At 38.6% G+C, this 23,902-nt stretch overlaps 2 protein-coding genes and 1 long non-coding RNA gene across 3 annotated transcripts in view; 2 read left to right on the plus strand and 1 right to left on the minus strand.

Moving 5' to 3' along the window:
- LOC133640865 (zinc finger protein 569-like) overlaps positions 1-1,548 on the minus strand; it is a 32,475-nt gene extending 30,927 nt beyond the window's left edge. The window contains exon 1 of the mRNA XM_062034548.1: positions 1,221-1,548. The gene's annotated coding sequence lies outside the window, so the exon portion shown is untranslated. The remainder of the gene's footprint in view (positions 1-1,220) is intronic.
- Positions 1,549-1,946: 398 nt separating this feature from the next.
- LOC133640715 (zinc finger protein 239-like) lies at positions 1,947-23,902 on the plus strand. Its single transcript, XM_062034288.1, has 2 exons — positions 1,947-2,003; positions 21,652-23,902. The coding sequence occupies exon 2, from the start codon at positions 21,702-21,704 to the stop codon at positions 22,695-22,697; it is 996 nt and encodes a 331-aa protein (XP_061890272.1). The 5' UTR covers positions 1,947-2,003; positions 21,652-21,701; the 3' UTR covers positions 22,698-23,902.
- On the plus strand, positions 8,698-9,255 carry LOC133640724 (uncharacterized). Its single transcript, XR_009824198.1, has 2 exons — positions 8,698-8,966; positions 9,214-9,255. It is a non-coding gene; the product is annotated as an uncharacterized LOC133640724 (long non-coding RNA).

Genomic DNA, 23,902 nt, shown 5'->3' on the forward strand with positions numbered 1-23,902 from the left:
ATTTTTAAGTTGAAGAAACAATATGATTGGGTTATATAAACATGTGTATATCCTACATAAACAATGTATGAATACATTAGATATATATATATATATCAGCCCTTTGAGACACTTGTGATTTAGGGCTATATAAATAAACATTGATTGATTGATTGATTGATATATATATCTTATAGATTTATTATTACATTTATTATGTCTTGACACTTTGTATTGATATTACATTCTTCCCTTAAATGATAATGTTTACAGTCATTGTTTTGTATGTATTTTTTATGTATGTCGCTTTGGATAAAAGCGTCTGCCAAATACTTAAACATAAACATATATAAACACCTGAAAGTCTTTATATCAGCTAATACCACCAATCTGTTTCACTGGATTCAGAATAACACCAAATTCTGTCTTACCCAACAATGTTAGTATTTGAATATTGTTACTTGAAGACTTATTCCTGGTTACAATTATACTGTTAAGAAAGTATTGTCTAATACTTTGCCTAAAATGAGAATGCATCATAATCAGTGGCGGCTGGTGAATTTTGTTTTAGGTGTCACAATCATTTATTTCAACTTCATGTTATTCAAGTATGACATTTTTAAATGTAATTAATTTAATTGACAAGCAATTCTTATATGGTCATACTCTTGTTTGCTAGCGGCTACGATTTCAGTACTATTGAAGATCTTTGCTCCTTCTCAACTCACAAAATACAACCAATAGTGTGTTAATGTTAAATCTTACTTGTGAAAAGTAATCCCCCGATTCCTATTTTCAACAGTCCGCTCATTTGAGCAGGAAAACGCTGAACACCATCTTTGTTTTCTACCTGTCAACTGTCAGTTTAGGCTGCTCGCCGGCTCCTCGTCCCCACTTCAAGATGGCGGCCCAATTTCTCGCGTCACAGCAGCCAATGCTGCGTCTACTTATAAGATGTCTATGGAATAGAACGCTAAAAATAGCTCCCATGTAAGCTCACGCAAGCAGTGTTGCAATGTGATTTATTTAACACATCCACCCACTTAACTTATTCTAAGTGTTCTTTCATCTTAATAATCAAATATAAAAGTTTCGCTGGAGAAAGTTCCTCCTCGTGCTCTGCTATCTTTCTTTCTAACACTACAAATATGTATTCAACAGCCAGTTCGTCGCTGATTCACCAACACTTTCATCATTGCTATTTTACACATTTTCACACAATCACAACATTTTATACTCACACTTGATCTCTTCTTAGCGATGTGTTTTGATCACTTCCGCCCCTCTTTGTTAGCAGCTAACAAGCTAAGCTAACTAGCAAGCTAAGCTAGCTGGCAAGCTCAGCCTGAGAAGAGACGCGTCAAAGGTCACTGAGATGAGTTGAGTCAATCCTGACACGAATAACTAATACAGTTCAGTTTTTCCTACGATGGACGAATGAGTACAAATGTAAAAATGAAGTAATAAATGCAGCTTTAGAGGCCATACTGCGAGGGTGCGTTTTAAGAGACGATCGGTACTGAACAACGCAATCGCTTCGCGCATGCGCAAGGAACACTTCCCTTCCCACCTGCTGGCCACATTGTGTATTACAGTCAGTTGAACTGCATATCACGACACAAACCACTGCGGAAAACCTGCGGCAGTAAAAAGATTTTCCGAACAATATTTTGGCAATGAAGGAAACAATGAAAAGTAAATATTAACAGTAGGTAAGAAACGTGTGAATGATACATTAGTGTGGTACACTCAAAACTAGACCACCGTTTGAATTTTGAGAATTTATGCTGTGTCATTTATTTACACTGTGGATTATTTTATTTTATTTCCAAAATGTTATTACGGTTCAATATTGTTGTGAGGACCGGGAATATTTATTCAAATTTTTGGTGTGAAACAAAAACAATAATACTTTGGAAACTGGTGGGCGGAACCAAAGTGTTTAACGCCGGAGTCCTATGGTTGAGGACACTTCCGCCTCCTCGCCGGACGGAGCTTCGTGTTGATATTGACATGCTTTTCAGGTTGGTCCACGGTGAAAATCACATACGTGTTTGTTCTCATGAATGTGACCGTTTTTATGACACGTTCAACGAGCTTCGTGTCGGATTTTAGATGTGAAATGTGGCGTTAATAACTTTGTTTGAGATGTTGCGGCAAATGGCCGTGTTGTAAAATGGCCGCGGCAGGTGGCCGTGTTGTAAAATGGCCGCCGTTTGCAAAATATATTATTGTGGAAACACACACAGAATAGAGATAATAATTACGTTTCCACTGGCCCTGAATATGTATGAAACTGTTATTTATGTGATATAATGGTTGACTAAGTAACTTTTGACCTCTGTAGTTTAGAGTATAAGTAAAATGCTAATATGTTTGATGCAGACATAATTTGACTGTTTATCAAAGTTCATTTCTGAATACTGTGAATTCCCTAAATTCTGTGTTTAATGTCTTAAATGAGAGATACCGTATTTCAATGTCTAGTAATATTTTCTTAAAAAGCCAAATATGTTTATGGTTGCATTTAAAGGCCTACTGAAATGATTTTTTTTTATTTAAACGGGGATAGCAGATCTATTCTATGTGTCATACTTGATCATTTCGCGATATTGCCATATTTTTGCTGAAAGGATTTAGTATAGAACAACGACGATAAAGATTGCAACTTTTGGTATCTGATAAAAAAAAGGCTTGCACCTACCGGAAGTAGCGTGACGTAGTCAGTTGAACATATACGCAAAGTTCCCTATTGTTTACAATGATGGCCGCATGAAGTGAGAGAGATTCGGACCGAGAAAGCGACAATTTCCCCATTAATTTGAGCGAGGATGAAAGATTTGTGGATGAGTAAAGTGCAAGTGAAGGACTAGTGGGGAGTTGAAGCTATTCAGATAGGGAAGATGCTGTGAGAGCCGGGGGTGACCTGATATTCAGCTGGGAATGACTACAACAGTAAATAAACACAAGACATATATATACTCTATTAGCCACAACACAACCAGGCTTATATTTAATATGCCACAAATTAATCCTGCATAAAAACACCTGCGTGTTTGTTATGCTAGCTCCTAGCTCCTCTGCTAGCTCCTAGCTCCATAGAACACGCCAATACAATTCAAACACCTGATCAACACACACAATCACTCAGCCCAAAAGACCGTTTACCTAACCCAAGGTTCATAAAGCTTATATATTTTTAAAAAGTTACGTACGTGACGCGCACATACGGTCAAGTTATCGAATGTTTAGCAGCCAAGGCTGCATACTCACGGTACCTGATATTCAGCTGGGAATGACTACAACAGTAAATAAACACAAGACATATATATACTCTATTAGCCACAACACAACCAGGCTTATATTTAATATGCCACAAATTAATCCTGCATAATAACACCTGCGTGTTTGTTATGCTAGCTCCTAGCTCCTCTGCTAGCTCCTAGCTCCATAGAACACGCCAATACAATTCAAACACCTGATCAACACACACAATCACTCAGCCCAAAAGACCGTTCACCTAACCCAAGGTTCATAAAGCTTATATATTTTTAAAAAGTTACGTACGTGACGCGCACGTACGGTACGGTACGTGTTATGCTAGCTCCTAGCTCCTCTGCTAGCTCCTAGCTCCATAGAACACGCCAATACAATTCAAACACATGATCAACACACACAATCACTCAGCCCAAAAGACCGTTCACCTAACCCAAGGTTCATAAAGCTTATATATTTTAAAAAAGTTACGTACATACGCAAAAAAAAGCCAAAGCTGCATACTCACAGTAGCACGTCTGCGTCTTTGTCATCCAAATCAAAGTAATCCTGGTAAGAGTCTGTGTTGTCCCAGTTCTCTACAGGCGTCTGTGTATCCAAATCAAAAGTCTTCCTGGTTAGAGTCTCTGTTATCCGAGTTCTTCCATCTTGACTGCATCTTTCGGGAATGTAAACAAAGAAGCGCCGGCTGTGTACTGTTGTGGCTGACTACGTTCGAAAAATACGTCCATTTCGCACCGACAACTTTCTTCTTTGCGTGCTTGGCTTCCTTCTCCATAATGCAATGAACATGATTGAAACAGATTCACGAACACAGATGTCCAGAATACTGTGGAATTATGAAATGAAAACAGAGCTTTTTCGTATCGGCTTCAATGTGGAAGGCATACCCGTGTTCGCCGGGCTACGTCACACGCATACGTCATCCTCAGAGGCGTTTCGAACCGGAAGTTTAGCGGCAAATTTAAAATGTCACTTTATAAGTTAACCCGGCCGTATTGGCATGTGTTATAATGTTAAGATTTCATCATTGATATATAAACTATCAGACTGCGTGGTCGGTAGTAGTGGGTTTCAGTAGGCCTTTAAACTATAGTACACAGGAACAAAACTGTATTTAATTGCACTATGTGAAATAGATTTAGAAAAATCCAGCATATAAGGTGAAAACAGGCCCTTGGACTTGAAACAATGTGAATTTGGATAAATAGTTATATGTGTATTTAAATGTGAGTGAAGAGAAATGATAAATGTACACACTGCAAAAAGTCAGTGTTCAAAAACAATAAAAAAAAAATGAGGGGTATTTTATTTGAACTAAGCAAAATTATCTGCCAATAGAACACGAAAATTTGGCTTGTCAAGACTTTCCAAAATAAGTAAAATTAGCTAACCTCAATGAACCTTAAAATACCTTAAAATAAGTATATTCTCACTAATAACAACTGTACTACTATATGAGTACGTCTTTTCTATTATTTCATTGGAAATAAAACAGCAAAGTCCATTTGGCTGTCATCTGTTTTAATATAAGACACAATTGTGTCAGTCATGTTTTGTTTTTTTTACATGCTTGAAATAAGAAATTATTACTTTAAAAATTATATTTTTATATTTAGATATTCTAGTTTCAAGCATGTGTTACTCAATATAGGTCATCAAATCTCAGCAATAAGATGTAATATCTTACTGATATCATTTAGGACCAAAACCCTTAAAACAAGTAAAACACTCTAACATAAAATCTGCTTAGTGAGAAGAATTATCTTATCAGACAGAAAATAAGCAAATATCACCCTTATTTGAGATATTTCATCTTACTTAGATTTCAGTTTTTGCAGTGCATCCCTATTGTGTGTTATTTGACAGTCAACCATTTGATATTCAAACAGACATGTGAACCAGGGAAAAGTTGTCATTATTCTTGTACCCGAGGAACAAAGAGACGGATGTCGGAAAAGGAAAGAAACGCTTTGGTGCTTCATTCCTATGTTGGTATTTACCTGCTTTTCAGGGAAGAAACAACACTCATCCACCAAGATTTCTATTTGTTGCCACCGTCCTGATCACTTACGGGTCATAACGTTAGCAATTAGAGGTGGTAATCATTGGAGACCTCAATCCATCCACGATTCCATTATGATTTCGATTAAAAATCGATTATTGATGCATCTTTAATTTCTGTATATTAATGCGGTTTTACATTTCTATTCGTTTAACTAAATAAGTTAAAGTTAAAGTAGCAATGATTGTCACACACACACACACACACTAAGTGTGGTGAAATTTGTCCTCTGCATTTGACCCATCCCCTTGTTCACCCCCTGGGAGGTGAGGGGAGCAGTGAGTAGCAGCGGTGGCCACGCCCAGGAATCATTTTTGGTGATTTAACCCCCAATTCCAACCCTTGATGCTGAGTGCCACGCAGGGAGGTAATGGGTCCCTTTTTTATAGTCTTTGGTATGACTTGGCCCGGGGTTTGAACTCACAACCTACCGATCTCAGGGCGGACACTCTAACCACTAGGCCATTGAGTAGGTGTTACATTTTTTGTTTTTTTGTGTTTTGCTTGAGCTGGTCTGAGACGTAAAATAGGAGCGATGTTCAAATATGTTGTTAATATTCAGTGTTTTATTGTTCATAGTTAATATTGTAAATCCCACTTTCTTTATTTTAGCGTACATTTTGGGTGTCCCACTCAGTTAAAAAACTGTAAAATTCCATTCCGTTTTTTTAGGTGGTCTGGCTGGTAACTTTTTTAGAATTGTATCGGACATTGTGACTTTTGGTATTAGTGTTCCTGAAAAAAAAGGGACCCAAACACACACATACTGTACAGCAGGTTTTTACAGCTAAATGTGTATATATCATTTATACACACAAACACATTGGCCCCCTAACACTTTTTTTTTCTCTCAATGTGGCCCCCCCCGAGTCAAAATATTTGCCTAATGCTTTATTTTGTACAATGCCAAAACTTAAGACTGTACACATAATCCACATGATGTTAGTACATAGTTTGAGGAAAATAGACGCACATGCGGGACACATATTTTCTGGCATAAAATATGTAATGTTTTTTTTTTACATGGAATTCGGTCTACTCTGCAGTGTTTGTTCGCATTGTATTGTTATTTTCTAATCTATCAGTTGAAATAAATAATAAAATCAAACAACAGGATGTTATTAATGTAATTTGGGGTGACTTACAGCATTACACCTTTAATGATCAAAAGCATTTATTCAGGTAGGCATGTCACATGTTACAACAACAACAACATTTTATTTTTTTTTTACAAGCAAAGCACGATCGTAATAATCCACATTTTGCGTGGCAGGGAACGCAAAATATTTCAGGGCTACAGAATTTCGCACGACACCGGTATGGTTCCGCCGCAAGTTAGACGCATGTATCCAAATACAAACAATTACTAACAATGTTTAAAGGCCTACTGAAATGATTTTTTTTATTTAAACGGGAATAGCAGATCCATTCTATGTGTCATACTTGATCATTTCGCGATATTGCCATATTTTTGCTGAAAGGATTTAGTAGAGAAAATCGACGATAAAGTTTGCAACTTTTGCTCGCTGATAAAAAAAAGCCTTGCCTGTACCGGAAGTAGCATGACGTCACAGGAGCTAGTATTCCTCACAATTTTCCTTTGTTTACAATGGAGCGAGAGAGATTCGGAGCGAGAAAGTGACGATTACCCCATTAATTTGAGCGAGGATGAAAGATTCGTAGATGAGGAACGTTACAGTGAAGGACTTGAGAGGCAGTGATGGACGTATCTTTTTTCGCTCTGACCGTAACTTAGGTACAAGCTGGCTCATTGGATTCCACACTCTCTCCTTTTTCTATTGTGGATCACGGATTTGTATTTTAAACCAGCTCGGATACTATATCCTCTTGAAAATGAGAGTCGAGCACGCGAAATGGACATTTAAAGTGACTTTTATCTCCAAGACAATACATCGGTGACACACTTAGCTACTGAGCTAACGTGATAGCATCGTTCTCAAATGAAGATAGAAACAAAATAAATAAACCCCTGACTGGAAGGATAGACAGAAGAGCAAAAATACTATTAAACCATGGACATGTAACTACACGGTTAAAAATTCTCAGCCTGGTAAGGCTTAACAATGCTGTTGCTAACGACGCTAAGGCTAATTTAGCAACTTAGCAACCGGACCTCACAGAACTATGATAAAACATTAGCGCTCCACCTACGCCAGCCAGCCCTCATCTTCCCATCAACAGCCGTGCTCACCTGCGTTCCAGCGATCAACGGCGCGACGAAGAACTTCATCCGTGGGTTTGGCGGCAAGCATCGGCTAGGCGTCTTCTATCAGGGTAAGTAGTCCTTGTTGTGTTGCTGTAAGTATTGTACTTAGCCGCTAATACACCGATCGATCCCACCTACAACGTTCTTCTTTGCAGCCTCCATTGTTCATTAAACAAATTGCAAAAGATTCACCAACACAGATGTCCAGAATACTGTGGAATGTTGTCGAAGAAAACAGAGCTTTGTGTATTGTGTCCAATAGGGCCCAAACACTTCCGTGCATTTTGTGACGTCACGCGCATAAATCATATCCAAAGGAGTTTTTCAACCGGAAGTGTGGCGGGAATTTTAAAATTGCACTTTATAAGTTAACCCGGCCGTATTGGCATGGGTTGCAATGTTAAGATTTCATCATTGATATATAAACTATCAGACTGCGTGGTCGGTAGTAGTGGCTTTCAGTAGTCCTTTAATGTATTAGACAACGTTTATGCGGACATAATAGTAATCACCAAAAATGATTCCCGGATGCGGCCACCGCTGCTGCTCACTGCTCCCCTCACCTCCCAGGGGGTGATCAAGGGTGATGGGTCAAAAGCAGAGAATAATTTCGCCACACCGAGTGTGTGTGTGACAATCATTGGTACTTTAACTTTAACTTGACATGTACGCACTGATGAAGAACACAGAACTATTATAAACACAATGACTTCTCTACCAAACGCCATCTTGCTTTTTCCTCGCCCCGTTTTGTCCATAGACATCTTATAAGGGTACGCAGCATCGAGCGCTACTGCCTACTGGCGCTGACGAGACGCGGGGCCGCCATCTTGGAGTGGTGATCCGCTCCACTCAGTGCAATTCATTTGGCAGGAGCAATGAACTGTCAGCGCATTTAATTCATCTTACCTCACTGAATACCACTCATTTTCACGCTGTTTTTTGTCATACGTGTAGGTATGATAAAGGACACATGTTTTATTATTCATAGTTTGCTTAACAGTAATATAATATTCTTATACGCTATAAATGACCAGACGTCCGAGATCAAAACTGGGAATATAATCCCAGAGAAGGGGGAAAAAAACAGTCAGCTATTTTTAAGTTGAAGAAACAATATGATTAGGTTATATATACATGCGTTGTTCTGTTACAACTAAAAGTTGTAAACTCTTGTTGTTGAAATGTGTTGTGCTTAAATAAGCTTGTTATGTAATTAATATTATTACATGTGTATTTGTCGCCATCATGTGGTCATGGCAGTTAATACATCTTTGAGAAGTGTGTATTTTGAATCAAACTTTATTGACCGGAAGTTACATAAGCCAAGCAGAGAAATCTCCGGTTCCAGCACGTACTTTATGGTGGTTATTTTCGAAGAAAAACTGCATATATCCTTTGTTTAAGGTTGCATCGCCGGTATGTATCATAAGTTGAACTTTGAAACTTGGTTTTTGTCTAAAATATTTCGAGCTAAATTTATGATTTTTGATGTATGATCTTTGCCATACTCATTAGCAATAATTTGCGATGTCATCTAAGATGGCGTCGTAGTACAATTTCACTTTGTTTACCTTCTCATGTCTTGTAAGGTAGCATTACAGCATATATATGAATACATTTGCATAACATATTTATATATTGACTGTATTGTTTGTCTTTTTAGTTTCACCCTTTTGAATGTCATTAAACCTGCTGACAACGCTCATCGGTCTCCAGAGTCGTGACGTAAGAAAGGTGTTAAACAGCCCTTGCATCAGACATGCACCCCTAACGGCACATGTGTGTGACAATCATTGGTACTTTAACTTTAACTTGACATGTACGCACTGATGAAGAACACAGAACTATTATAAACACAATGACTTCTCTACCAAACGCCATCTTGCTTTTTCCTCGCCCCGTTTTGTCCATAGACATCTTATAAGGGTACGCAGCATCGAGCGCTACTGCCTACTGGCGCTGATGAGACGCGGGGCCGCCATCTTGGAGTGGTGATCCGCTCCACTCAGTGCAATTCATTTGGCAGGAGCAATGAACTGTCAGCGCATTTAATTCATCTTACCTCACTGAATACCACTCATTTTCACGCTGTTTTTTGTCATACGTGTAGGTATGATAAAGGACACATGTTTTATTATTCATAGTTTGCTTAACAGTAATATAATATTCTTATACGCTATAAATGACCAGACGTCCGAGATCAAAACTGGGAATATAATCCCAGAGAAGGGGGAAAAAAACAGTCAGCTATTTTTAAGTTGAAGAAACAATATGATTAGGTTATATATACATGCGTATATCCTACATAAACAATGTATGAATACATTAGATATCTATATATCTTAGGGACCTGTAGACTGTATCTCTGTTGCTGCAGCAGCAGAGAGTTTATTCTGTCCTGACACTTTGTATTGATATTTTGTATTACATTCTTCCCTTAAATGATCATGTTTACAGTCATTGTTTTATGTGTATTGTTTATGTATGACGCTTTGGATAAAAGCGTCTGCCAAATACTTAAACAAAAACACATGAAAGTCTTTATATCAGCTAAAACCACCAATCTGTTTCACTGGATTCAGAATAAAACCAAATTCTGTCTTACCCAACAATGTTAGTATTTGAATATTGTTACTTGAAGACTTATTCCTGGTTACAATTATACTGTTAAGAAAGTATTGTCTTATACTCTGCCTGAAATGAGAATGCATCATAATCAGTGGCGGCTGGTGAATTTTGTTTTAGGTGGGGCTGAAGGTTTGTAAACCAAACCCCTGTAGGGGCGTCATCCTCCCCCAGAAGATTTATTCGTGATTTTCACATACAAATGAAGCATTCTGGTGCATTTTGACAAAATATTGACAACAAAATAGAACATTTCATAGGTTTGCAGAGAACTATATACAATATGCACACAAGGCATGATGCCAAGTTGAAATACTTATTGGGGTGTTACCATTTAGTGGTCAATTGTACGGAACATGTACTGTACTGTGCAATCTACTAATAAAAGTTTCAATCTAAAAAAAAAAAAAACCCACCATAGGTTTGCAGAGAACTATATACAATATGCACACACTCTTTTCACAAAATACAACCAATAGTACGTTAATGTTAAATCTTACTTGTGAAAAGTAATCCCCCGATTCCTATTTTCAACAGTCGCTCATTTGAGCAGGAAAACGCTGAACACCATCTTTGTTTTCTACCTGTCAACTGTCACTTTATTCTGCTCGCCGGCTCCTCATCACCACTTCAAGATGGCGGCCCAATTTCCCCGCGTCACACCAGCCAATGCTGCGTCTACTTATAACATGTCTATGGGTTTGTCCACACGCAGTGTGGTGACCCGGAAGTACGACGTCACTTCTCCAATGATATCTTTCAAATTCAAATAGCTTTTGTTTTAGCATGTTTTAAATAAACAGCATTGCAATCTGTAATGTGTACAGTTAGGACAACATGTTTTTTTATTATTTTTTTTTTGTCGAAAAGGAAACAGTAATAGAGTAAATAGAGGAAACGTTTCATGCTTTTTTTTGTAAATCTCATGAAAAGGCTTAAAAATTGTGATACACCGTTCGCTTTTCTTGTATGCACACATTTATATTGTTCTCACTTATGTACGATTACGGCACTGATTTAATCACGACTTGAAATGCCACGTTTGTATGCAAAATAAGATGATTTAAGAAAATAAAAGTCGACAAAAAGCGACACTTTGCGCATGCGCGGACTGATCGAGTCTTCTGATACCGACCGCGTCGCGACGGCGACGAAGCCCTCCGGTCTTAGTCTGCCTTAATCCTGAATGTCTACGATTTTACTTGTTTTTCTATCGTATGAAAAAACTACACTTTATTTATTATTCGTGTCAGGATGAACTCGACTCGTCTCAGTAAGCGTCGAAGCTTCTCACGCTAGCCGAGCTGGCTAGTTAGCCTGCTAGTTAGCTTAGCATGCTAGCTGCTTAACAAATAACTGCGGCGATTGAATAAATATTTGTAGTGTTCGGAAGAACGATAGCAGAGTACGAGGAGGAACTTTGTCCAACAAAAGAGGAGAAGGAGCGACATCATCAACTACTGGACGCTGTTTTCAAGAACCATCAAGTTGTGTTACACAGAACAGGTTTGTTTACTTCTTACTCTCACATGTTTACTAATTTATATTTCATTATTCATATAAAAAGACACTTGGAATGTCTACATTAAGTGGGAGCATCGTCAAGAAGTGAAAGTTTGCAACATAATGATAATACACAATGTTAAATAAAAAAAACAACTAATTTTGGTGTTTCCTACATAACTGCAATCTTGTAGGGGCGTGGCTAAGTGATGTCAAGATGATGTCATGGTGCAATTTCCATCATTGGCACATATATACTTTTAAAAAGTCAAGTATTCATATCCAGTGGCACCCTCGACGTACGAGTAACCTCAGCTACGAGCCGTTGCTCAGCTTTTTATTATGCTTTGAATTGCGAGCACACCTTGAGTTACGAGCATTTCCACCGTGTGTTGATTAATATTTGAGCGGTAAAGAGTTCATATAACATCACACCTTGCTGTTCTTGCTTTGTTTACACGAGAAACAAAACTGACAAAGAAAGCGTTACTATTAGGGATGTCCGATAATGGCTTTTTGCCGATATTGTCCAACTCTTTAATTACAGATACCGATATCAACCGATACCGATATATACAGTCGTGGACTTAACACATTATTATGCCTAATTCGGACAACCAGGTTTGGTGAAGATAAGGTCCTTTTTAAAAATAATAATAAAATAAGATAAATAAATTAAAAACATTTTCTTGAATAAAAAAGGAAGTAAAACAATATAAAAACAGTTACATAGAAACTAGTAATTAATGAAAATGAGTAAAATTAACTGATAAAGGTTAGTACTATTAGTGGACCAGCAGCACGCACAATCATGTGTGCTTACGGACTGTATCCCTTGCAGACTGTATTGATATATAATGTACGAACCAGAATATTAATAACAGAAAGAAACAACCCTTTTGTGTGAATGAGTGTAAATGGGGGAGGGAGGTTTTTTGGGTTGGTGCACTAATTGAAAGTGTATCTTGTGTTTTTTATGTTGATTTAATAAAAAAAACTAAAAAAACAGATACAGATAATAAAAAAAACCGATACCAATAATTTCCGATATTACATTTTAAAGCATTTATCGGCCGATGATATTGGCAAGCCGATATTATCGGACATCTCTAGTTACTATGATGGGTTTATTATGGTTTTTTTGGTTTAATTATTAAATCAACATAAAAAAACACAATGTACACTTAGTTAGTGCACCAACCCAAAGCCCCACCCTCCCTCCACCCCCATTTACGCTGATTCTCACTCATTTACAAAAAAGGGTTGTTTCCTTCTGTTATTATTCTGGTTCCTACAATATATATCAATACAGTCTGCAAGGGATACAGTCCGTGAAGCACACAGGATTGTGTGTGCTGCTGGTCCACTAATAGTATAATAGTATAATATAACATCACACGTTGCTGTTCTTGCTTTGTTTACACGAGAAACAAAACTGACCAATAAAGAGTTACTATGATGTTGAATGAATAAATGGTAAATGGGTTATACTTGTATAGCGCTTTTCCACCTTCAAGGTAGGGCTGGGCGATATGGCCTTTTATTAATATCTCATATTTTTAGGCCATGTCACGATACAAGATATATATATCTGGATATTTTGCCTTCGCCTTGAATGGACACTTGATGCATATAATCACAGCAGTATGATGATTCTATGTGTCTACATTAAAACATTCTTCTTCATACTGCATTAATATATGCTCATTTTAAACTTTCAGGCAGAGAGGGAAATCACAACTAGGTCAATTGACCAAAACTGTATTTATTAAACAGTTATTAAGCAGTGGCACAAACATTCATGTCATTTCAAAACAGAAAGTGCAAGATTGTCAGAGACATTTTAAAACAAGCTATGAGTGCACTTTTGTGCATGATGTCACTAAGATGACATATCAAACCACACTAAATTAAAGGCCTACTGAAATGAAATGTTTTTATTCAAACGGGGATAGCAGATCCATTCTATGTGTCATACTTGATCATTTCGCGATATTGCCATATTTTTGTTGAAAGGATTTAGTAGAGAACAACAACGATAAAGTTCGCAACTTTTGGTCGCTGATTAAAAAAAAGCCTTGCCCCTACCGGAAGTAGCGTGACGTCACAGGAGGTAGAATTCCTCAAAATTCCCTGTTGTTTACAATGGAGCGAGAGAGAATCAGACCGAGGAAGCGACGATTACCCCATTAATTTGAGCGAGGATGAAAGATTTGTGGATGAGGAACGTTAGAGTGACGGACTAGAATGCAGTGAAAGACACATTTTTTTCCGCTCTGACCCTCTCATTGGATTCCACACACTCTCCTTTTTCTATTGTGGATCACGGATTTGTATTTTAAACCACCTCGGATACTATATCCTCTTGAAAATGAGAGTCGAGAACGCAAAATGGACATTCACGGTGACTTTTATCTCCACGACAATACATCGGCGAAGCTCTTTAGCTACTGAGCTAACGTGATAGCATCTGGCTCCAATGCAGATAGAAACAAAATAAATAAATCCCTGACTGGAAGGATAGACAGAAGATCAACAATACTATTAAACCATGGACATGTAACTACACGGTTAATAATTTCCAGCTTGTCGAAGCTTAACAATGCTGTGTTGCTAACGACGCCATTGAAGCTAACTTATCAACCGGACCTCACAGAGCTATGCTAAAAACATTAGCTATCCACCTACGCCAGCCAGCTCTCATCTGCTCATCAACACCCGTGCTCACCTGCGTTCCAGCGATCGACGGTGCGACGAAGGACTTCACCCGATCACAGATGCGGTCGGCGAGACGGAGAAAGTTAAGGTGAGTTCGGCGGCTAACGCGTCTGCTATCCATCTCTGTCTTCCTGGTTGTGTTGCTACAGCCAGCCGCTAATACACCGATCCCACCTACAACTTTCTTCTTTGCAGTCTCCATTGTTCATTAAACAAATTGCAAAAGATTCACCAACACAGATGTCCAGAATACTGTGGAATTTTCCGATGAAAACAGAGCAGTTTGTATGGGTCCCAATACTTCCATTGCCGTCGTGACGTCACGCGCATACGTCATCATACATAGACGTTTTCAACCGGAAGTGTGGCGGGAAATTTAAAATTGCACTTTATAAGTTAACCCGGCCGTATTGGCATGTGTTGCAATGTTAAGATTTCATCATTGATATATAAACTATCAGACTGCGTGGTCGGTAGTAGTGGCTTTCAGTAGGCCTTTAAAGTGCACTTTTTGTACAGAGCGCCACTACAATAGTTTAAAACAAATAAAAATGCACTTCTGTGCATGATGTCACACAAGATATTTCAATAACTGTCAAATAAAAATGAGTTGCATCATATGAAATCAAATAGTGTATGTCCTTCGCTATGTGGTAGGTTCCTGCGGACGTTATCTCCTTCTGTTGTTGACTATTTTTTTCATACGGTGTTGCTGTGGAAATGGAAGACGCCAGGCTCAATTGGGTCTGTGCTGGTTGCTCCGGCATTTTGTTGGTGTGGCACCGAACGGAGATGTTGACATACGGAGTTTCAAGCACTCTTCATTCTCTAGCGGGTGACTTTTCAAATGATGCTACACATTAGCAGTGGTGCTAAGTTGCTAACGCTTTTGCCGCATAAATGTTCAACATCTTCCCGCTTGAAGCCAAACCACCGCCGGACGATGAATCCCGTGCTGTTTTTCTTGGGAATTAATTCTTCCTTCATTTGTTACCACCTTCTCTCTCTCGTATTAGCACTCGCACCTCTTGGCTAGCATCACAGCTAACGTTACCCATGCCGCTACCTGTCTGCTCCGCGAGAGCGTATGACGTTGCACGCGCGTCAGTATGTGACGTATGTAAGAAGGTGCGCTTGTTTTATGTCTCTGTGAGAAGGAGAGACAAGAAAGAGTGAAGAAAAGCCTGTAGTGTAATGCCCGCAGCTAAAAACAACTGCGTGAGAACGCATACTCGAATATCACGATATATAGTCATTTTCTATATCGCACAGAGACAAACCCGCGATATATCGCCCAGCCCTAGTAGAAGGTATATTTTTGATGTGATGGATGTAAACAGGGTTCCCAAAAAGGCGTGGCTACAGGATAGAGTTGGCAAATGGGGAACGTTTTCTGACTTTTTGGCACGCGTGTAATAGTACACTAAAGTTAAAGTGCCAATGATTGTCATACACACACTAGGTGCGGTGAAATTATCTTCTGCATTTGACCCATCCCCAGAGGGGAGCAGTGAGCAGCAGCGGTGGCCGCGCCCGGGAATCATTTGGTGATTTCAACGATAATCATGTTCGTAAATGATCTAGTGAAAATAATGTGTTGCATTACATGGAACATGCAAGTGTCAAAAAGACCGCCAAAAGAGGTTGGTAGATGACAATAAATCTAAAGATAAAATATTGTGTAGAATTGCAGGAAATGTAGTCTTAATTTTTCCAAAAATGTTCTTGTTTTTTTCTGAAAGGGTGAGTAGTAAAAAGAAAAATTATTCAGTCTAAGCCTGGACCTCTGGAGACTGAGGCAAAGGGGGAAAAAAACCTCATAGCCATAGCACACATAAACATGTGTGTAAGAGGGAAACATCAACGGACATTAAAAACATTAAAAGAGCAGAGCTGATGCAACCAGCTGCCACGCCAGCAGTGCCACGTCTACATACAGCTACAAAAGTAAAACAACAAAAAGTAATTAACAAATAATACATGTTGCACACACACGATTGCACCATGCATAGACAAGCAACCAAACAAAAACATAATTTCAACACCCGTATACACTGTGGTGGCCTCTGCGGTGTTCCACTCTGTCTGCTGGGGTCGGGGGACAGGAGCAGACCCAACAAAGCAACCGACTCCACCCTGGCCGAGAGTTAGTCTGCACGGATGAGTGAGGATGTTAATGGTTTCTTAATTCATTCTATTATTCAGTTAGTTTATTTTATTTGAACAGTTGTTTTGGAGAGTTCTGAGATCTTGTCATATGAAAATAATTTTTTTTTGTATATTGTCGATCGAAATGTACGTCACAGTCCTTATGCGTCATCTCTTGCTCCAAAGCAATTGTATTGTTTTTAGCGCTCAACCCCTGGTAAGCTAGCAATGGACGGATCAAAAAAGAGTAACATTTCTGATGAAAATGGAACATTTAATGGTTCATGGGCAGATTAATTTGCTTTCACTGATGACAAAGTTGTTTTCTCGTTTTATTCAAATTAAAGGCCTACTGAAATGAATTTTTTTTATTTAAATGGGGATAGCAGATCCATTCTATGTGTCATACTTGATCATTTCGCGATATTTTTGCTGAAAGGATTTAGTAGACAACATCGACGATAAAATTAGCAACTTTTGGTCGCTGATAAAAAAAAGCCTTGCCTGTACCGGAAGTAGCGTGACGTCACAATTTGAAAGGCTCCTCACATTTCCCCATTGTTTACACCAGCAGCGAGAGCGATTCGGACCGAGAAAGCGACGATTACCCCATTAATTTGAGCGAGGATGAAAGATTTGTGGATGAGGAAAGTGAGAGTGAAGGACTAGAGTGCAGTGCAGGACGTATCTTTTTTCGCTCTGACCGTAACTTAGGTAAAAGGGCTCATTGGATTCCACACTTTCTTCTTTTTCTATTGTGGATCACGGATTTGTATTTTAAACCACCTCGGATACTATATCCTCTTGAAAATGAGAGTCGAGAACGCGAAATGGACATTCACAGTGACTTTTATCTCCACGACAATACATCGGTGAAGCACTTTAGCTACGGAGCTAACGTGATAGCATCGTGTTTAAATGCAGATAGAAACAAAATAAATAAACCCCTGACTGGAAGGATAGACAGCAGATCAACAATACTACTATCAGGAGACACCAAACCAAACACTGGACCTGTAACTACACTGTTAATGCCTGTCGAAGCCTAGCAATGCTGTTGCTAATGACGCCATTGAAGCTAACTTAGCTACGGGACCTCGTCAGAGCTATGATAAAAACATTAGCGCTTCACCTACGCCAGCCCTCATCTGCTCATCAACACCCGTGCTCACCTGCATTCCAGCGATCGACGGCGCGACGAAGGACTTCACCCGATCATACGTGCGGTCGCCGGCTAGCGTCGGATAGCGCGTCTGCTATCCAGCTCAAAGTCCTCCTGGTTGTGTTGCTGCAGCCAGCCGCTAATACACCGATCCCACCTACAGCTTTCTTCTTTGCAGTCTCCATTGTTCATTAAACAAATTGCAAAAGATTCACCAACACAGATGTCCAGAATACTGTGGAATTTTGCGATGAAAACAGAACTGTTTGTCTTGAGATACAATGTGTCCGAATACTTCCGTTTCAACCACTGACGTCACGTGCATACGTCATCATACATAGACGTTTTCAACCGGAAGTTCCCCGGGAAATTTAAAATTGCACTTTATAAGTTAACCCGGCCGTATTGGCATGTGTTGCAATGTTAAGATTTCATCATTGATATATAAACTATCAGACTGCGTGGTCGGTAGTAGTGTAGGCCTTTAAATATGCCACAGTTGTATGCCTTCAGAAAATTGGAGCGAGTTGATTTTTTTCTTAATTCATTAATAAGGGAAGGACCAGTGTATTTTTTTCTAATGTTCAAAATAATTTGGTGATTTGCTTCGTTATAGCCGGGAATAAAACGTGAGTCGTTGTTTGTCAAGTCTTTGATTTCATAAATTCTATAGCGTAAGTGTGACAAAACTACAAGTGGTGTTGTCATTTTAGGAATCGCACAGACTTTGTGGCTCTGGGTGTGTTTTTTTGGGGGGGGGAAATGGGACTCAAATGGCTCTTTGTATGCTGAAAGTTGCCAACACCCAGGTTACACCATGCAAACTTTAAGCTTCTAACATCAAGCTGTACGGGGTAAACAGAAAAAAAGGGACTTACCAGCTTGTTATCCAATTCTCCGAGGGCCATAAAGATACAATAATAGAGGCGGTCACAACTTTTGTTGGCAAAAAGTCACGTCTGCACTCGGCCGTTTGTACGTTATGATCATGCAGCGTAATCGTCTGACTGAAACTGTTGTTTTTATTGATTGTATTTGATACAATGAGTCTTCTAATAACACTGCTAAGGAGCTCACTAGAACGAAGGCAGCTGTAACTCAAAAAAAAAAAAAAACACACCTCCCTGCACACAGCACACTTCTGGCCTTCACAATAAAATTGCTGTGCGTTAAATCCTGTCTAAAAATGACAGTCCCAGGAGAGTGGCTTACATATTTACTGCTAATATTTTGTAAGGCTGCAGCTAACGATTATTTTTCTATCGATTAATCTATAGATTATTTTTTCGATTAATCGGTTAATCTATAGATTATTTTTTTCGATTAATCTATAGATTATTTTTCCTTTTACCGATTATTTTTTTATTCAAAATGAAGATGAAAAAATAAATGTAGGCCCGTTTTTTCAAAAGGCATGGCTTTTATTTACAAAAAAAAAGAAGTATGGCCACTCAGTCAACATTGACAACAACATGACTAAATATTCTGTAACAATGTAAACATTTAAAACTTTTAACATTTAACAAAATTAAAAGTAGCTTATTTGCTTTTTAATGTGCAAATATAAAAGTCAACATCCAGTGCAAATCTTAATATTCTGCAATAGTATAAGCATTTCAAAAGTAAAAGTATTGCTTATTTTACTTTAAAATGTGCAAAAATAAAGATAAACATCCAGTACAAAAAAAGTGCAAAACAAAATATTCTGTAACAACAGTGTAAACATTTCAACAAAAGTGAAAGTATTGCTTATTTGCTAAAATGTGCAAAAATAAAGATAAACATCCAATACAAAAAAGTGCCAATCTAAATATTCTGGAGCACTGTAAACATTAAGTATTGCTTTTAAAATGTGCAAAATAAACATCCAGTCCAACACAGTACACAATAACCAATTCTACTCATTCCAGTGAGTGACTAACAGTTGTAATGAAGAAAGGTTAGCATGTGTACATGTTTGGTTCTTTTCTTGTTTACAATATTCCCAGCAGCTGAAAATAGGCGCTCAGAAGGGGTCGATGTGGCTGGAACTGAGAGCTAATTAGCCTTCACCTCAAGCCAGGACTGCGAGTGAGCTGAGCTGCAGTTTATATTTCTAGAAGGTCAACGGGCTCATAGTGATGTTACTAGTAGTTGACTGGGAGGTGTTTATTATCATTTGGGGAGAGTCCGCTGCCTGATGCTCACCTGCTAAACACCTATCTGCTCCACGCTGAAGCGCTGACTACATGCGCTCTGAATACACACTGCTGATTGGCTGATAATGCTTTGTGTGTACCAATCAGATGGTTGTGTGGGTGGGACAATGCTGCGTGTGTACCAATCAGATGGTTGTATGGGTGGGACAATGCTGCGTGTGTACCAATCAGGTGGTTGTGTGGGTGGGACAATGCTGCGTGCTGAGACAGAGGCAGAAGAGCGAAGCAGCTTGTTAAGACTTTAGCAGCTAAAGTTAGCTTTAGCTTAGAAAGTCGTCCGGTACACCCCCGTGCCGAACCGAAAGCCCCGTACCGAAACGGTTCAATACAAAACACGTACCGTTACACCCCTAGCAGATACAAATGACACATTCATGTTTTTGTGTAATGATGACAACGTATGCTCGCGCGGACGATTGACTAGTTGATGGTTTTCTTTTCAAATGTTCGTTCATAGCCGTTGTGCTGCTATGATAGGCCATTTCCGCTCGACACTGTGTACATACAACAACATTATTAGGCCGTTTATTGAAATACTCCCACACTTTTGACCACTTTTGGCATGCTTTTCCCCCCTCGCTCGCACCGCTCGCATCGTCTGCTTTGATCGTCTGCTTTGCGGTCCGCCATGACGGTAGTGTGACGTAAATATGCGACGCGTCGACGCACAAAAACGGCGTCGACGTATTTACGTAACCGATGACGTCGACTACGTCGACGCGTCGTTTCAGCCTTAATATTTTGCATTTGGAGAAACGATATCTTTATGTAATTTGCAGTGATGGAATGTTGCAGTATTTATTTAGTCTTTATTTGAAGGGACAATGTACAGAAACATTAATCTCAAAGACAGATATGTTCTGTACCAGATTATAGCTAAATAGCTAATTTCCATCTGCAGTCCCTGGCTACCTAAATTAAAGGGATACAAAAATCATGCAATAAAATTATGACAATAAAATCATACACAAGTATTAAGAAAAAAGTCATAAAATGCCCTTTCATGGACACATACTTAATATACAATACAACCACACCTCATTTACATCATCACACAAAGACAATACATGCTTTTGTTCACATCTGTCATCATTTGTAAAAACAACCATGATTTTAACACACACACCTCACAATTTACAATAAAAATGCTCTCATGGATAAATATAATACACATTAGGTTGATGTGTCAAACATAATGTCCATCTTAGTGACCGTGTGAGCAGCTTTGATTGCTCCAAAGCCACTTTTTAACTTCAATTGTGAATGAAGAGTCATCTGTTAGACTTCTCAAGTTTGTTGTGAGGTCGTTCCATTCCTTTATGGCTTTATATGAAAAGGCTGATTGTGCAAAAGAGGTTTTACATCTGGGTACGAGTATACATTCACTTTCAATTCCTTTCTTAATTAAAAATTGCACTTGTGAGACTTGATTAAGTTCAAACTGGCCGTAGTTGTTTGTGGGAAATTAAAAAAAACGTGTATTTCAGACATTGTCTAAAGTTAAGCGTATACCTAATCGAATTGAAAGGAATGGTGATTTATTGATTTAGAACCTTGTGAATCGAAAACAAATCGACCATGATACCCAGCCTTAGTTATTACTTCTTGAACGTCAACGTGGTGGCTGCTGAGATATTCAGAGACATTATCAGAACATATGCTAGCGCAGGACAGTTTCTCATGTGACTGAGCAAAGCTGGAATTTTATTTTTTCAAAAGCATGTGTTCCTCTTCTTGTGTCCTGCAGACGTACACCAAGAACATTTTCTCCCTGAGCAGCAGGAGTGGACCTCCAGTATGGCGCAGGAGGAGCCACGACCCCCACACCTTATGGAGGAGGAGGCGGAGTTACGTCCCCCTCACATTAAAGAAGAAGAGGAGGAACATCACATCAGTCAGGAGGGTGAGCTGGAGGAGTTCCCAGTGACTGGTGTCCCTGTAAAGAGTGAAGGTGATGAGGTCAAAGGTGAAAGTGAGGAGAAGAGAGAGGCGGAGCCTCCAAGCAGCAGCTCAACTCAACACATGACAACAGAAGCTGATGGAGACCACTGTGGAGGATCACAAGCAGACAAGCTCTTAGCTCCACTATCAGATAGTGAGGACACAACGTCACACTCTCCTGACACTGATGATGAACACTCTAAAGATGATAAGACATGTCACACTGACAACACACACGTCACATGTTCTCACTGTGACAAAACCTTTAAGTACCCGAGTCATCTGAAAGTACACGTGAGAACACACACTGGAGAAAAAACATTCATGTGCTTAGTTTGCAAAAAGAGCTTCTCCCAGAAGCAACATTTGAATATACATGCCAGAACACACACTGGAGAAAAACCTTTTTCATGTTCAATCTGTGCTAAAGGTTTTATACAAAACTGTGATTTGAAAGTACACGTGAGAACACACACTGGAGAAAAACCATTCATGTGCTCAATTTGTCTTAAAAGCTTCACCCAAAAGGCATATTTGATATTGCACACAAGATTACACACTGGGGAAAAACCTTTTATCTGTTCAATATGCGGCAAAGGTTTCATTCAACATCAATACTTGAAATTACACGCAAGAAAACACTCTGGCGAAAAACCATATTCCTGTTCAAGCTGCAGCAAAAGCTTCGCTGACCGATCAGGGCTCGTAAAACACACGCGAACACACACAGGAGAGAAAGTGTTGAGTTGCAGTGTGTGTGGTGAAAGATTCTCTTTTATGTACCAGTGTAAGAAACACAAGTGTGCTGGTGAGAACAGCAGCAGGATTCGAAATAGACTGGCAAAACTTTGACTTTCTAACAATATCAGCACATATAACATGTGCAGCATCATTGTTGTGTGTGTAACACAATCTTGTTAATATGCTCCTAACATTTAGATTAGATTTTATAAGATTAGTGTTTTTCAGTCAAGTGCACATGTCAGTAGTACACAACATTGTGTACATATGGAGTGTGACGTCACGCTCGCTTGCTCTTTCGTCTCTAAACACCAGTACATTTTATAACACCAGGAAAAGAGGCCATATTTGTTGCTAGTCGTTTTTAATTAAAACGTCATTAAATATCTTTAGACACTTGAAAAATTCTCAACAAAGTATATTGTACGAAAAGCAGCAACAATTGAAAATATGGTAAAACGATATAAATATTTGTCAATATGAATAACAAATTTGTTTTTAAATATATGTATACATTTTTTGTTAGCCTTTTTAAAGAAACAAATGTCATAATAGCACATTTTGCAAATTACGCTTGAGGTCATGCTGACCACGCCCCTGACCACGGCCTCTCCGCCACAGGTATCTTGGCAGTCTATGGGAAACCCTGCCTACCTGTACTTACATTTTTTTCCCCCATTCATTAAAAACACAGCACAAAACATGTTGCCTACATATATATTCATAATAGTGTTTTTGAATTTTTTCAAATGTATGAAGCGTTACATATTTGTATTTCAAGTTGTAAATGATTCCATAGATGAACTCCATTATATGATATACATATTTGTTCATAACTTTGCTTTTGAGTACACATAAATCCCTCTTAGTTCATATTTACTGGTTCACATCTGAAACATCTTCTGGACCACTTCTGGAAGCATATTATTATTTACTTTATACATCATTTGAGCAGTTGTCTTTTATACAATTTTGAAATGTGTGACTTTATGAATCATTTGTTGGGTCTCTATAATCCATTCTATGAATTATTTATATTACTCTCTTTTGTAATATGTTTTGTGATTGTTTTATATGTATGTCCTCAGACCTTTATGCAATAAACAATGTATGCTTTAACAAAAATGGGTAAATAAATGTAGTTAATATTTGGTGGCCGAATAAGATGCATGGATGGATATTTGGTGGGTTTTGTTTGTCATTTGATTCACATATTCCTGGATAAAAATAAATCATAATATACCATTATTATTATTAGTGAATTTACTGAGAGTTGACCCCCAAGTAATGACTCTCCTTTCGAAATGTAATTAAGG

Source organism: Entelurus aequoreus, linkage group LG23, assembly GCF_033978785.1.
Source record: "Entelurus aequoreus isolate RoL-2023_Sb linkage group LG23, RoL_Eaeq_v1.1, whole genome shotgun sequence".
NCBI lineage: Eukaryota > Metazoa > Chordata > Actinopteri > Syngnathiformes > Syngnathidae > Entelurus > Entelurus aequoreus.